The sequence below is a fragment of the Camelus bactrianus genome, chromosome 6 (assembly GCF_048773025.1).
Source record: "Camelus bactrianus isolate YW-2024 breed Bactrian camel chromosome 6, ASM4877302v1, whole genome shotgun sequence".
NCBI classification, from domain to species: Eukaryota; Metazoa; Chordata; class Mammalia; order Artiodactyla; family Camelidae; genus Camelus; species Camelus bactrianus.
In genome coordinates, this window is record NC_133544.1 from 2,057,722 (window position 1) to 2,070,785 (window position 13,064).

Below are 13,064 nucleotides of genomic sequence, written 5' to 3' on the forward strand. Positions count from 1 at the left end.
GTCAGAGGACCATGGCAACGCCAGACCTTTCAAAAACAAACCAGCTTCTTTCACCCGCATTAGCAAATAAACTTAAAGCTAACTACCCAGCACCTCGTAACCTCTAACTGGAGGCCCCGGGGACACTCACATCCCAAGGGGGCCAAGGGGGGAGGGGAGGTCAGCACAAGTGCCAGGCCCGCTCCAGTCCGCGAACCCCAACACCGCACCAGTGGGACTGGGGCACCGGGGAAAGCTGCAGGCTCGAGGGTGAGTGAGCAGGAAGCCCAGGCACACGGACCAGCAGACATGTCAGGTCACAGGAGGCTCCTTCTCATCAGCTCGGGCAGCCTGGTCTGCCCAGCCTAGTTGAGAAGCGGGGCCAGGTTCTTGAGTCTGGAAGCCTGGCTAAACCCCAAGTCACACGTACAAAATAAAAAGGCCATTTTTGATGGGGAAGTGAATGCCACCAGTTTTAAATGCGAAGATGCGAGACTTGGGACAGGTGACAAAGTGCTAAAGATTGCCGTCACACTGACAGCATGTCTGGCCTTTTGTCAGTAAAGTTCCGAATGGCTTTAAAGCACTTGAACAACAGCCCAGCTAGCCATTGTATTAGTTATAAACTTATTGGAAGCTAAAATCATATAAACTAATAACACAAATTAATAACTGGTCAGGTTCTGATATTATCAGAACACTTCATTTTTAATAAAGTATTTTTAAAGACCATTATTAGTATACTAAGAATGTTCATAGTGCGAACATTCGCATAATTCAGACAGTTAATGGAGAATACAGAAGTGTCATCATGACGTGGCTCTAGTGAAGTGGCCGTGGTGCCAAGGAAGGGCCCAGCTGACCTGCTCCCGGCAGCGAGGGTGTGGGCAGGGCCGGCTCCTTACTTGGAAATGGTCTTCGGCTGCCTTGCCACCCACGTTAAGGACACTCAGAGAGCTGGCGCGCTTCATGCTGCAACCAGACGGTGGACATGCAAGGACAAGCCGTCAGCATACAGTCAACCAGGAGTGGGAAGCAGAGCAAAGCCGTCCCTCAAAGGCCTGTCACCACAGGGGGCCTGAGTGTCCCTGGCGGAGCGCGGGCCTTATCTCCCTCGGGCTAGGCTGTCCACCCAGTTCTCAACACGGACACCCAGGTCCAACTGTATTTAGCACCCAGTAGAAAAAGGTGCAGTTTCTCTGCGTCTTCCTCAGCAAAATGTTTGTCTTAAAGAACCACATGTAAACCCCAAGTGTTATTACAGCTTCACTTTGTACAGCCTGGCTGCTCTAGGAGCCGAGAGGCTCTGCGGACGCAGCCCACTGACTCAGCCTCGCGAGGGGCTCCAGGAAGGAACTGGACCAGCCAGGTGTCTCATCACCTCCGTGACTGCACTGCACGGTGACCCTAGGCTCACAATTAAGGGCAAATCATAGATATAGTCTATATTTTATGTTTTTGTATATTAAAACTAGGGAGACATTTTTTATTTGTAAAATAAACTGAGGCTAATATTTCTCTGCTTAGAAACCAAAATTTAAAACAAATTTCATGGTTTTAAAGAAATATTGTGATCCATACACATATTTATTTTTTTCTCCCATTTGACACCTTTAAAATAATGAAATAAGCTACAGATTACCTATAACCTAAACTTGAATTATGCATATCCTAAAATTACCTTACTGCCACCACAGATGCCCTCCAACACAAGTCACCTTAGCTTTTAAGGCTAAAAATAACCGATGTGAAGGATTATTTTTAAATGTTTACAGCAGAATCTGTGATTCTGAACTTGAACTACTAGGGCACAAGCAGGGACCACTGTTACTCATTCTACCAGCTGGGCCCGGCTGCAAGGCCGGGGCCCTGGTCAGAGACACACACAAGGCACTCTGGCCGCAGGGATGGAAGGCCTGGCTCAAGCCCGCACGTCGGCCAGCACCATGGGCACAGCACCAGGCAAGGGGTGGACACCTACTGAGCTCCCCCTGAGCGACCGGCCCCCAAAACAAAGATCTTGATCTACTTACTCCCTTCCCCAACCAGGGCGAAACGAGAGCGCCCCGTGCACCCCATACAGCGCACTGGGCCCCAGCAGGCTCCTCCCGATCCGGAACCCCTCAGGAACAGAGGACAAAATTGAACCAAATCACAGGTGAAGTACAGTCTGGCATATTTAATTATTCAATTAATTGGCCAGGTAACTTCTTCTAAGGAAGCTACACAACCCTTGTCCTCAAACTCCCTTTTCCCTACAAGATGAAAGAACAATCTGCCCTGTCAACACTGCTTCCAAATCATATCCACACTTTTCTACTTACACCTGTGGTGGAGCCCACTGACTCCACGGAGTCTGGGAGCTGCTGGCAGCTCTGATCTTACAACGTGGTCCCTGCCAGCCGCACTGCTGGCCTTGCTAGAACTTGCTAGAAAGGCAAACTCACCCCCGCAGACCCCAGCACCAGAGACTCTGGGTGGGGCCACACAGTCTGTCACAAACCCTCTGGCAGGTGCTGAAGAATGCCCAAGTTTGAGAGCGATTTTTAATTTTAAAAATGTTACTCTTACCTGGAAAGATGACTCTGTTTATGCGTTGTATGAGATACAATTTCTAAATTATTTAGTTTTCCAAAAAGTTCAGTAGGGTATCATCCAAATACCGTCCATGAAGAACGTTAGTATATGCAAGCGCGGGTCTGTTTTACACCAGGTCTGGCCAGCAAAGTCTTAGTGCTGTGAACGTGCCACACTGGGGAGTGTTCACACAGTTACATCACGTACAGACAGGAAGACATGGAAGAAACAGAAACTGCGAGCTCTGTCACATGGGAAGGCAGGTCCCGCGTCATGGGGCTCAGTGCCAGAATCGGAGTTTGCATTCGAAAAGCAAAGCTTTCCAACACCCGGAACCTCGAATGAGCAGCGCACGTCTGCCTCAGAGGGGTGAGTGATGGCCAGTACAGACTGACCACACGCCCTGTTCAGATGCCCAGAATGCTGAGAGAAGGTTTGCTCTTTCCAAACTCAGAGCGCCAGACAGTACACGATCATTTTAGTCCTGGGAACTTGTAAACACTTTAAAGCCGGAGTCACCTGAGAGCCTCCTTCCCTCAGGACGGGTTCACCTGTCTCTCAGGCAGGACAGCACCCTGTGCTGGGCCTCATGTGCTGCAAATGCAGCGTCTTCCAGGGCCTCACGGCCAATAGCTACAGAGCTTACAAAGCACCTTCTGCACAAACGGGGCTGGAGACACCCCTGAGAAGGAGGGCAGTGGCCACCCATAAAAATTAAGTCGTTCCTCTTGCCTGAGAAGCCATCAATCAGGAAACATGTTCATCCAACACAGAGAGCCACCCAGGGCACAGAGTTGGGAGCAGGCCTGGCCTCTGCCCCTGCAAGGAGCTGGCCCAGGGGCGCCGGCTAACACCGCAGGGCTCAGGGGCCAGACCCTACCCGACATCAAGAGGGCTAGGACTGGACATGCCTTGAGAACAGCAGAGGAAACAACTGAAAAGGCACACAGCTTTAATGCTACCGAAGTGCCACCCAGAGCTCAGTCTCACAGTCCTCAGACGTTAGACATTAGAATTCTTCCAGAACTTAGAGTGAGATAGCTTTTAAAGTAGAGTTATACCAGGAATCAATCTTTACAAAGGAGGTGCTGTTTTAGGGAGGTAGAGCTTCACAGAACAGCTGACAAAGCAGTGCTTCTGTGAGAAGTGCATCCAAAAACAGGAAGCCATTTTCACCAGAAACAACTCAGAAACCAGAGCAGTTTGTTAGCACCCTAACAGAAAAGCAGTGAGCCCTTCCTCTGATGCAGCTTAGAAAAAACAGAGTATCTCAGAACCAAATTCCTTTAACAGCCTAAATGTTACTGTTCAAAAGACCCTAAAAGACTCATGACTGAAACCTGTTTAACACATGCTAAAGCTAAGGTCTTTTAGAATCTCCTGAAGAAACCTGTTATAATAGAAGTCTCGACGTTGTAATCCTTCTATTTAGAATCATTTTTCTTCCTGTAGTTAATACCTACGTGATAAGATTTAGTATAATCATAGCTAGCACTTGATTTTAAAAGAACAAGGATTTAAACGAACGCTAACTTAGAAAATAAATAATGCCTGTTTAGAGTAAACACGTTAATATGCCCAGTGTTTTAATATTAAGCTTCGACTTTTCGCTGCTAAGGCTTTCTCTGCAACGTAATGGAATCAAAGAGCTCCGCAAGCTTCTTTCAAAGGCATTGGCCCTTCTTGCCTCTAAGAGGAAGTTTCACAATTGTTTCTCAACCTGTCCTGGGAAAAGACTGGACTGAAACTACTAAACCTTTCCATTGCTAAAATACGGGCAGCGGGCTGGCGTGTTTTTTCTGAAGCTCTGGAGCAGAGGTGGCCATCAGGCGGGGCGGCGGGGCGGCGGGGCAGCGGCGGGGCGGGGCTGGAGATAGTTACCCGGGGTTCTTTGGCTCACTCTCTCGGGAACTTCCTCCCTTCAGCTTCCTAACCAGCTTCTCGCTGCTGCGTTTAATTGAAGCCCGGAGTTTGCTAAAGGAACCACTGCGTTTTAAAGATCCAGTGCCGTCCTGAAAAAAACGTGAACAAATGTGAAGCTACAGATGCTCCCCCCCCAGCCCCCAAGGGGCAAAGCTGAGCGCAAACAAGGTTCCACACTGCGGCTTATCTGCTAGTCTGTGACTTGCTGGTAATGTGCAGTCCCTGTCAAATTAGCCGTGACATTTTTGACATAACTAGAACAAATAATCCTAAAATTTGCTGGTAATATGATTTCTATGGAAATTACCAATTTGCCGTTATATAAATACACTTCAAAAAGAAATCTATCCATTTTAAATTTCATTCAAGACAATCCAATGATCATGAAAACTTTTGAACATGAAGCTCATTCAAACAAAAGTAATAAGATCCCCAAAGGAAAATTAACTATATTATTATTGTTTTGAAAGAAAAGATACCCAAAAAGTCTCAAGAAAACTAAAGCAGTTTCTAGGAATATCACCAAAATCAAATTCCATGTTTAATAAATGCAGGAGCATCTGATGGTCCATATAGCTGTACAGGACCCAAAACATTTACATCTGACACAGGCAACTTCCTCTTAATAACTTCCTCTAAATGCAACAGATGTACAGTTTCTTCAGTAAGTTTTAGAGGACAGTTTTATTAAATGTGGATTATAAATGTGGTTGGAAGTTTAAATAAAATGCTCATTCTATACCAATAACCAAAACCCCTCAGACATCTTGTAGGAAGCACAAGGAGTGCCCAGCTTTCATTACAGCTGATTCAGACATAAGTGAGACACTCAGCAGTATCTGGATGTGAAAATCAAAACACAGAGTGAAAAAATGTGTACACAGCAACTTTTATTCTCAGAATGAATCTTAGTAAGATTAACAGGAGCCCCATTCCTTCTAGAAGCCAGAGCAATGCTGCATTCCATGGAAAGAGTGAGGAGTTCTACCAAGCAGACAGACACCGAGACACAGGTCAGTTGGAGTGAGTTTATTAGAAGTTAGAAAGACACAAATACACAAATCACTGAACACTTAAAAGATTAGTAGAGAAAAGCAGAGTTGCCAAAATTCCACACAGACTACACAGCCAGTTCTACTTGAGCATGATCCGAAGGGGCCAGGCCTGGAGCCGGGCCAGGTCCCCAGGACGGGAGCAGCACATGCCCTGGGCTCACAGCCGAGCGGGCGTCACGTCACCATCATGCCACTGCAGTAACACCGGGGGAGACCTCTAACTACCTTCTATCAAAGTGAACAGCTATCCTCTTAAGTTTTAAACTCATGTAGTACACAGTAAATGGATTTTATTAATACAGTTTATATTACTAAGTACATATCTGGCAAAGCTACATGTATACAGAGATAAGGAACCCCCCAAAAAGAACAGCAGCACCGAAAGGAGCAGCCAGTCACAGAGGTGCAGCTCTGACAAGAATCCTAGGGGACTGCTAGACACAGCGGTCAGCACTGGAGAGAGGAGAGAAGCTGGAGGAGGTGCCGCCCTCATGCAGGAGACAGTGAGTGTCACACAAGGCAGCTAGGCCTGTTAGACAGAAACGGAGAGAGAGAGCCCAGGTGAGACTTGGGAGGCAAGAGTCAGTTTCCCACTTAGCACAGCTCGGCTTACAGTATTTCTAGGTCACAAAACCTCAGCAGCATTGTGAATTCTTTAGTATTTGGAACTACCTTCTGCTTGCTTCTGTCAGCCCAGGATAAAACAGGGACTGGGCCTCGTGTTACCTTTTACACTGTCTAGACTAACCACTCCTCACCACCCTCAAGATAAAATGCAGCGTGTTTGGAGCACGGACTAGCACTGTGCCGGAAGCCTCCTCAATGCGAGGACAAAAGGGCTTCAAGTGACTGTATGTAAAGGAGATTCTGCAACGAGAACCAGCCCTAGTGACCAACAGACAGACTGCCGTGCACGGGAGGCGTGCGCTCACTCAAGCTGTCACTGAATCAGAGGCCCTTCTAGACCCCTGAACTATCAGCTTCTCTCTGAAAAGCGCTGACGTGGTAGACGTTTCAGAAATTGTAGAAACCGCTGACTGTAAAAGTCTACAGCACATTTTTAACATGCAGTTGATAATCCAAAGCAAAATTAACTAGAAAAGGCATCCACAGCAGCAGCGCATCTGGGTCCTGGCAGACGGGAAAGCCGACGGCCTCGCCCAGAAGCCCCGCGCGGCGGGGACCTTAGCCGCCCGCGCTGACTCACCATGCGACGCTGAGCAAGTCATTTAACCAGCCCGAGCTTCATCTTTCTCATCTTTAAAATGGAAAAATAAAACTTGTTACCAACTCCCCACGAGTGCCGGGAGGACAAGAAAACACAAGTTCTTGCTGCTCTTCAGAAAAGAATGTCAAAATGTTTAACATAATTCTACAAATAGTACTACTCCTGCTGTTCAGTTCAAAATCCAGTGCTGCACTACCACAGCGCTCCTTGTGATATTCCTGCACTAGACGCTCAGCAGAATACAGAAGAGCAGTTTCACTCAGATTCTAAACGTTATTTCTTGTTTTTTGCACACACGCACGCGCACACGCACACACGCACACTCTCTCTCTCTCTCCCCCCCACCCCTCTCCCCACCCCCCACCCCCAACAATGGGCTTGGGAGCAGCACGTGGTCCCGGGGACACTGGATCAGGTCTGCCCACCCTCCCTGCTCTCGCCAGCTGGGACCCTCGCCTGTGAGAACCAGCAGGAAGGACAGGACAAACCCACCAAACCAGGGGGATTTCTACTCAATACAGGCTTTAGAGGCGGGGAGTTTCACTCCATTTCAACACATCTTCATACTGTCATGAATTATTTACATCAAAACAGTGGGCTTCTGAACAGAAGCTAAGAGTATGATGTATTAGTTAAGAGCTACACAGCGGTAATTAGCATCTACGGATTGCAGGTGATTTGGTGGTTTTTAATTTTTTTCTTTGGTATATTCTAGTTGGCTTCCTAATACAATTTTTTAAAAATAAAAATTAAGCTATTTATAATTAACAGTATTATTTTATTCCCCAGTAATCCAGGAAGAGTTCAGTGTATTAAAAGCTTTTAGGGAAAAAACTAGCACAGGAAACAAAAGGAAAAGAATGGGGACATGGGGGTGGGCCTACTTCCAAAGGACCCCAGTAGATACTGGCACCCCGAAACAAAAAGTCTAGTGTAGATGAAGGCTGACTTTGGGACCTTGGGTTCTACTCAGAATGTGAGGGGAGTCTTGTGTCCTGGTGTCCTGGTGGGACCACTGCAAATACAACTCCCTCAAAACAGGGCAGCCCCGAGGCCCCACAGGCCCCAGTGAGGACCCGGCTGCCAGGGACCGACACGGTGGACCGCACAGTTAACACGAAGCCTCGTGGACACAGGGTAAACGGAACCCGGTTTTTCCAGAAAGGATTCCTATGCACAGAGCATCTGTGTTTTTAGAGGCAGGATCATAAAAGAGAACCAATTCAGACTTTTTTTTTAAATTCAGACTTAACTTGACAGTGACCTGTACACCTGCACAATTTATACAAAAACAAGTTCGATGAAGTTATATTTTCAAGTACTTTAATCACAATCTTTATGGTCATAAAGGGAAGGAACAGAATTGTACTTCCCTAAACAAATTACCTACCATGTCAAGAATCTGATCCAAGAACTTCATATGAATTATTAGAATATGTGCAGTAACCTTATTTTTATTTTAACAGCATACAACTCAGTTCTGTGCTGACCCAGACTTACGGCAATCTGCAGGGAGCAGTCATTATAACCCAGCTTGCCTTACCTTAGACCACACCGCCCTCTGTTGAAAATGCCACTTCCGGATGTTGAGAGGGCCTAGGCCTAGTCCGTGTGGATGGCTGCAAGAACCCCAGGGAGAGGGCCTGCCCCCCAGTTCCAGTCCTCCCCACAGAGCAGCTCAGCGCTCTCCCTACGGCAGAAGTTCCCAAACTTCTTAAAGAGTGCTGAAATATTTTAAATCTTTTAAAAAAGTTAAAATCCAATGCAGAACCCCAATAAGAAAATAAAATCTAAACGGCATTTTCTCAACACACAGGTGTAAAAAGTTCTTAGGACAATGAAGTTAAACAGAACAACGAAGCTGCCCTGCAGAACCCACAATCCAAAGCATTAAGTTACAGGCGACAGGTCTGGCCTCAACTCCCAATTTATTTCTGTCTTTTCTCTTGACTGCATAACACTGAGAAAATCCTGACACAGAGATAAGCAGCTGCAAACAGCAACAACTCTTAAACTGTCTGCCTTGTACTGCCAGGGCAACTTGCACTCACACGGGAACAGCACAGACACTCTATTCTCACACCTGGGCAGAGACTGACGTGGGGCTGCAGTGTGTTAACATCTAAACCGAAGATGCTGGAAATGGGCCCCTTTGGTTGCATACAATTATAGCTCAATAAAGTTGATTTTAAAAACATCTAAATGTGCATACTGCCTTTATGGCCTCTTAAAACATAAATGTCTTTACAATTTAAAAAAATCCTTGAAATTAAAAAATGCAGGTACACTGAGCTCTAAAATTGTACCTAAGGGAATCTTTTCTATAGATATACAGGGACACGAAATAAGATAGGGTACAAATTTTATTCTTTGAAACTACTGCAATGGAAAAATATTAAATAATCTTGAGTATCAATTTTTAAAAAAACAAAAAACCACAAATGCTTTGAAAATAAAATTCAAATCAAAGGTGGGAGTGAGCAGCACTACTGCCTCTGAGCCTTCAAGCTTCCAAAGGAAACCAGCCTGAGCGCCACGGCCTCCGGAAGGAGGGCCCAGCTCGCGGCTGTCCCGCTCTGGTAACCTGACCAGCGCTCTACCCGCTGCGTCAGGTGAGACTCCATTTAAAGAAAGGGTTCCTCTCGCTGCTCAAAGTGCTGGATGACCCAAGATCTCGATTCTTCCAGTCAATCGAACCCGGGGCCAAGTAAAGCGCCCTGGGATGGATTCTGTCAGGCTGTGAACTGCTAGTATCCAGAAGTCAAGGAGAAAGATACCCCACGCCAAGCGGGTGAGCATCCCGAATGGCAGCACGTCCCCAGAGAGAGGGATGTGGAATCACAGGGGAGCAAGCAGGCTCTTGAGGGGACAGCTTCTACCTGCTGCACTAGTGATTCTAGCCGCAGTCCCGGCAGGAAGCCACCCGCCAACCCCTCCCCAAGAGGGGAGGGCAGCACTCCCTCAGCCCGAGCCTCCGCCTTGAAGACGGTAACAGGATGCTGAGGTGTCAATAACGTGGTCATCACATGATTTGAAAGGTTGACCTAGAAATACTGTCTCAAGAGAAAGCTCCTCTAGACCCTCACGAGAGAATCAGCGCCTGCTCCCTGGCTCCTGAGGGCCAGAGGCCGGCCGGGCCTCTGCACAAAGCATGCGGACGACGCGGCGGGGTGGGGGGGGAGCACAGTCCACGGCATGGCTGGACGTGGGCAGGGCAGGCCAGCCGTCCTCGCGTGCGCCTGGCTGCTGCCCCACGGGGCCAAGGGGTCAAAGCGGATGCTGATTGGTTGTCTTGGCACAGGAGAAACCAAAGCAAGGAAGCTGCCAGATAAAGACAGTCAAAAAAGATGTTCCCCCCTGAGGTTCTGGCCAACAACCTCCTGTACGAGATGTCTGTCTAGAATGCTGACCCCTACCAAACTGCTACAGCTACAGAAAACCCCAAGAGTACGTAGATTCAAAAAGACAGATTATAAGAAAGCCCCAAATTCCTATTTGGTAAAACATCTGTACAATTACAACTAGTCAAACTGCATTACGTGACTTCAGAAAAAATCAACAGTGCACCTGAATGCATTAGAGCTAATCCTGCATTCAACCCTCCCTGATAACAGCAAACTCCAAAGACATCAGTTCCACGTGCAAAAAAAACTATCCACGTGTTACAAAAATTCACTAGAAAGAAAATGTCCAGAAGGCCACATGCTCTTTGGCAACCACTGGAGAAACAGTGGTGCAAGAATCTCCGCAGAGGCAGAGGCTGGCCATGGAGGGGACGCTTCCAACACGGCACACGCTCGGGAGACACCTGCAGCAGGCACGTCACTGTGAAGTGTGGTGAACCACCAGGCCCCTCAGGGGACGGAGCTGGGGCGCAAAGAGCAGCTGCCCTAACATCTTTGCTCCTGAACTGCTCTTTTCTATAGTCAAGTTCTGTCTGAAACGTCATTTTCCTTTAAAGTATTTAAACTAATTCTAACAGAATCTATAGCAGCCTCGTCAGTGAAATTAGGAGCACTGAAGTTAGCGATGAAAATGGGTAAGTTAAAAAAGCGAGTTAGTTATCTGCCACACTAATCCTAACATTAAAATAAAACCAGATTATGGATTATGCTTTAAATAACCAGGACACTCAATCAGCATTTAAGTGCTCAAAGTTAAGCCAAACAGCTTTCATGGACTCCTAAAAGGAAGAATATTACCGCTTCCAACAAGTGACAGCCTTGGGCACTGGCAGAAGGCGACCTACAAGGGCCTAGCTGGGACTGACTGAGGAAGGAGGCCGGTGAGGCTCCTGCCGTGCGCTGTACTTACCCCACTCCACTCTACGCTCATACTCACTTCCTCCCCTCCGTCAGGGCCGCTCTCGTACTTGACCGCGTCCGAGCTGAGGCTCTCCCGGCTTCTCCGCTTCTCCGTGTTCTCAGGGTCATTCAGCACCTCAGCGACTCTCTGTTTGTGAACATTGTCAAGACCCTGGGAGCCAGATAGGGAAAAGGGTTTGATCCATTAGCACTCGAGTTTCCGGAGGGTTTCTAAGATCACTAAACGCGTACTAGGAGAAAACACTGGGGGGGCGGGGGGGAGATCAGAACAGTTGACTCTCAGGAAGGCACACTCAAGACATGTGCATTTCACTGTATGTAAATCTCACCTCAAATCTTAAAAAACTACGAACATATGTTAAGCTCCACTTAATGACCTGTACATTCAAGTATTTAGAAGGCAGTGCAGTGAGGTACACAATTTTGAAATGCATAAAAAAAAAAAAAAAAAAAAAGATTGAAGGACAGATGAAGGGAGAGGTATAAATCAAGTATCATAAACTGCTCTTGACGGAGCCCAGGTGGCAGGTGCTGTTTTGTAAGCGTCTGTAAAGTCTGATGATGAGAGGCCCAGCTTTTAGGACCACGTGCCTGCTGTTTCCCGCCTCCAAACCCAGTCCATGGTTGGACAGCCCTGGACGGTTGTGATGTCTCTGACAGTCAGCGACGGCTGCCTGCAGAAGGTGCTCCAAAAGCAGACTCTTACTCCGGGGAAGGGGTGACCAGCAGCAAGCAGTCGCCGACTTTCTCAGTCTCGCTCCAGCACGTCCCAGTTCAAACGCAACTGGATTAACGCCCAGCAGCAAACACTCTCCATGTTGTTTCAGTGCCGACTGACATCCACGCTCTAAATGGGATTCCAACCCCACAGCTCAGGCAAAACACCCACACCTTCGCTGAACCGCACGGTCTCCCTCTCAGGAGGCACGGTGCTGCTATGACTTTCACAGGGAAACGACTGTGGCAGGAGGGGTGTGGTCAGTGAGGCCCAGGCAGCCTCTTCTCTTAAACTTCTGCAGCTCCTGACTCTGACTCCGACTCTGCGGGTTGGGTGAACACTACGTGCACTGGTTTACAACAAGGCCTGAGGCGCCCCCAGACCACCTGAGCCAGAACCCCACGCAGCACGCACCCAGGCCCAGAGGACCCGGGAAGGATGACGGGGACAAGGAAGGGCTCCTGCAGGGACAGCGACTGGGGGAGTCCCTGACGGTATCCCTGCCGGGCCTTCTCTGGTCACACAATTTCTTCAAAGAAAAAAATTATCAGGTATATATGGGTGACTTTAATCCCAGCTGAAAAGTGGCCACAAACTAACAACTATACAACAGTCTACATACACATCATTCGGAGGAGGAACCCAGACCTGCACCTCCAGCTCTAAAAACAGGAAACAAAACCTGCTGTCTTTACATGCACGCACACACTCAGCAATACACTAACTGCTCACTGCACACCAGTAATCACAGGGCAGGAGCTCAGCCCTTCTCCTGTATTTTCTTTGCAAGCTAACTCCAGCAGAACTGAAACCTCTCAGGTGATGAAGGAAGTGCTTCAGCAGCTCACTAGCTGTTCTTCGCTGACTGACACTGCACTGCATGGCTGGAGCACGCTGTGCAGCTGGTCACCCGTCGATGGGTACATGGTGCTTCCATGCTTAGCCTCCTGGGAGTATCGCTGCCGTGAACGCATGGGGGAGACAGATTCAATCCTCACTATTTACAGAGGCCACAGTCGAGAACTCAGCCACGTGCCAACACGTATTTCTAATCCCCAGTCAACGCTCGAAGTGCTTTCGTGGTCCTTCACAGACACATACAGAGTGGAGGAAAGCTCAGGTCATACAGCACATGTCCCCAGCTAAGACCCAGCAAGGTAGCATTCTGCTTTCTTTTTCCTCCTAAAGCTTTATTTATTTTTTTAAATTGTGTTTGTTTGTTTCTTTGGGGGGGGGTAATAGGTTTGTTTATTTAGTGG

General features: G+C 47.8%; 1 protein-coding gene across 17 annotated transcripts in view; it reads right to left on the minus strand.

The window, feature by feature from the left end:
* The window catches only part of KLC1 (kinesin light chain 1), a 52,277-nt gene that overhangs the window by 6,429 nt on the left and 32,784 nt on the right, over positions 1-13,064 (minus strand). For 4 of the 17 annotated variants that reach the window (XM_074364927.1, XM_074364928.1, XM_074364934.1 and 1 more), the window contains 2 exons: positions 11,077-11,238; positions 4,438-4,568 (listed from right to left, as the gene is read on the minus strand). In XM_074364927.1, coding sequence (XP_074221028.1) covers positions 4,438-4,568; positions 11,077-11,238 — 293 coding nt within the window. Of the gene's footprint in view, positions 1-842; positions 952-4,435; positions 4,569-5,354; positions 6,064-6,741; positions 6,793-11,076; positions 11,239-13,064 lie in introns of those variants that run through there. The other 13 variants (XM_074364929.1, XM_074364936.1, XM_074364939.1 and 10 more) reach the window with 11 other exon arrangements.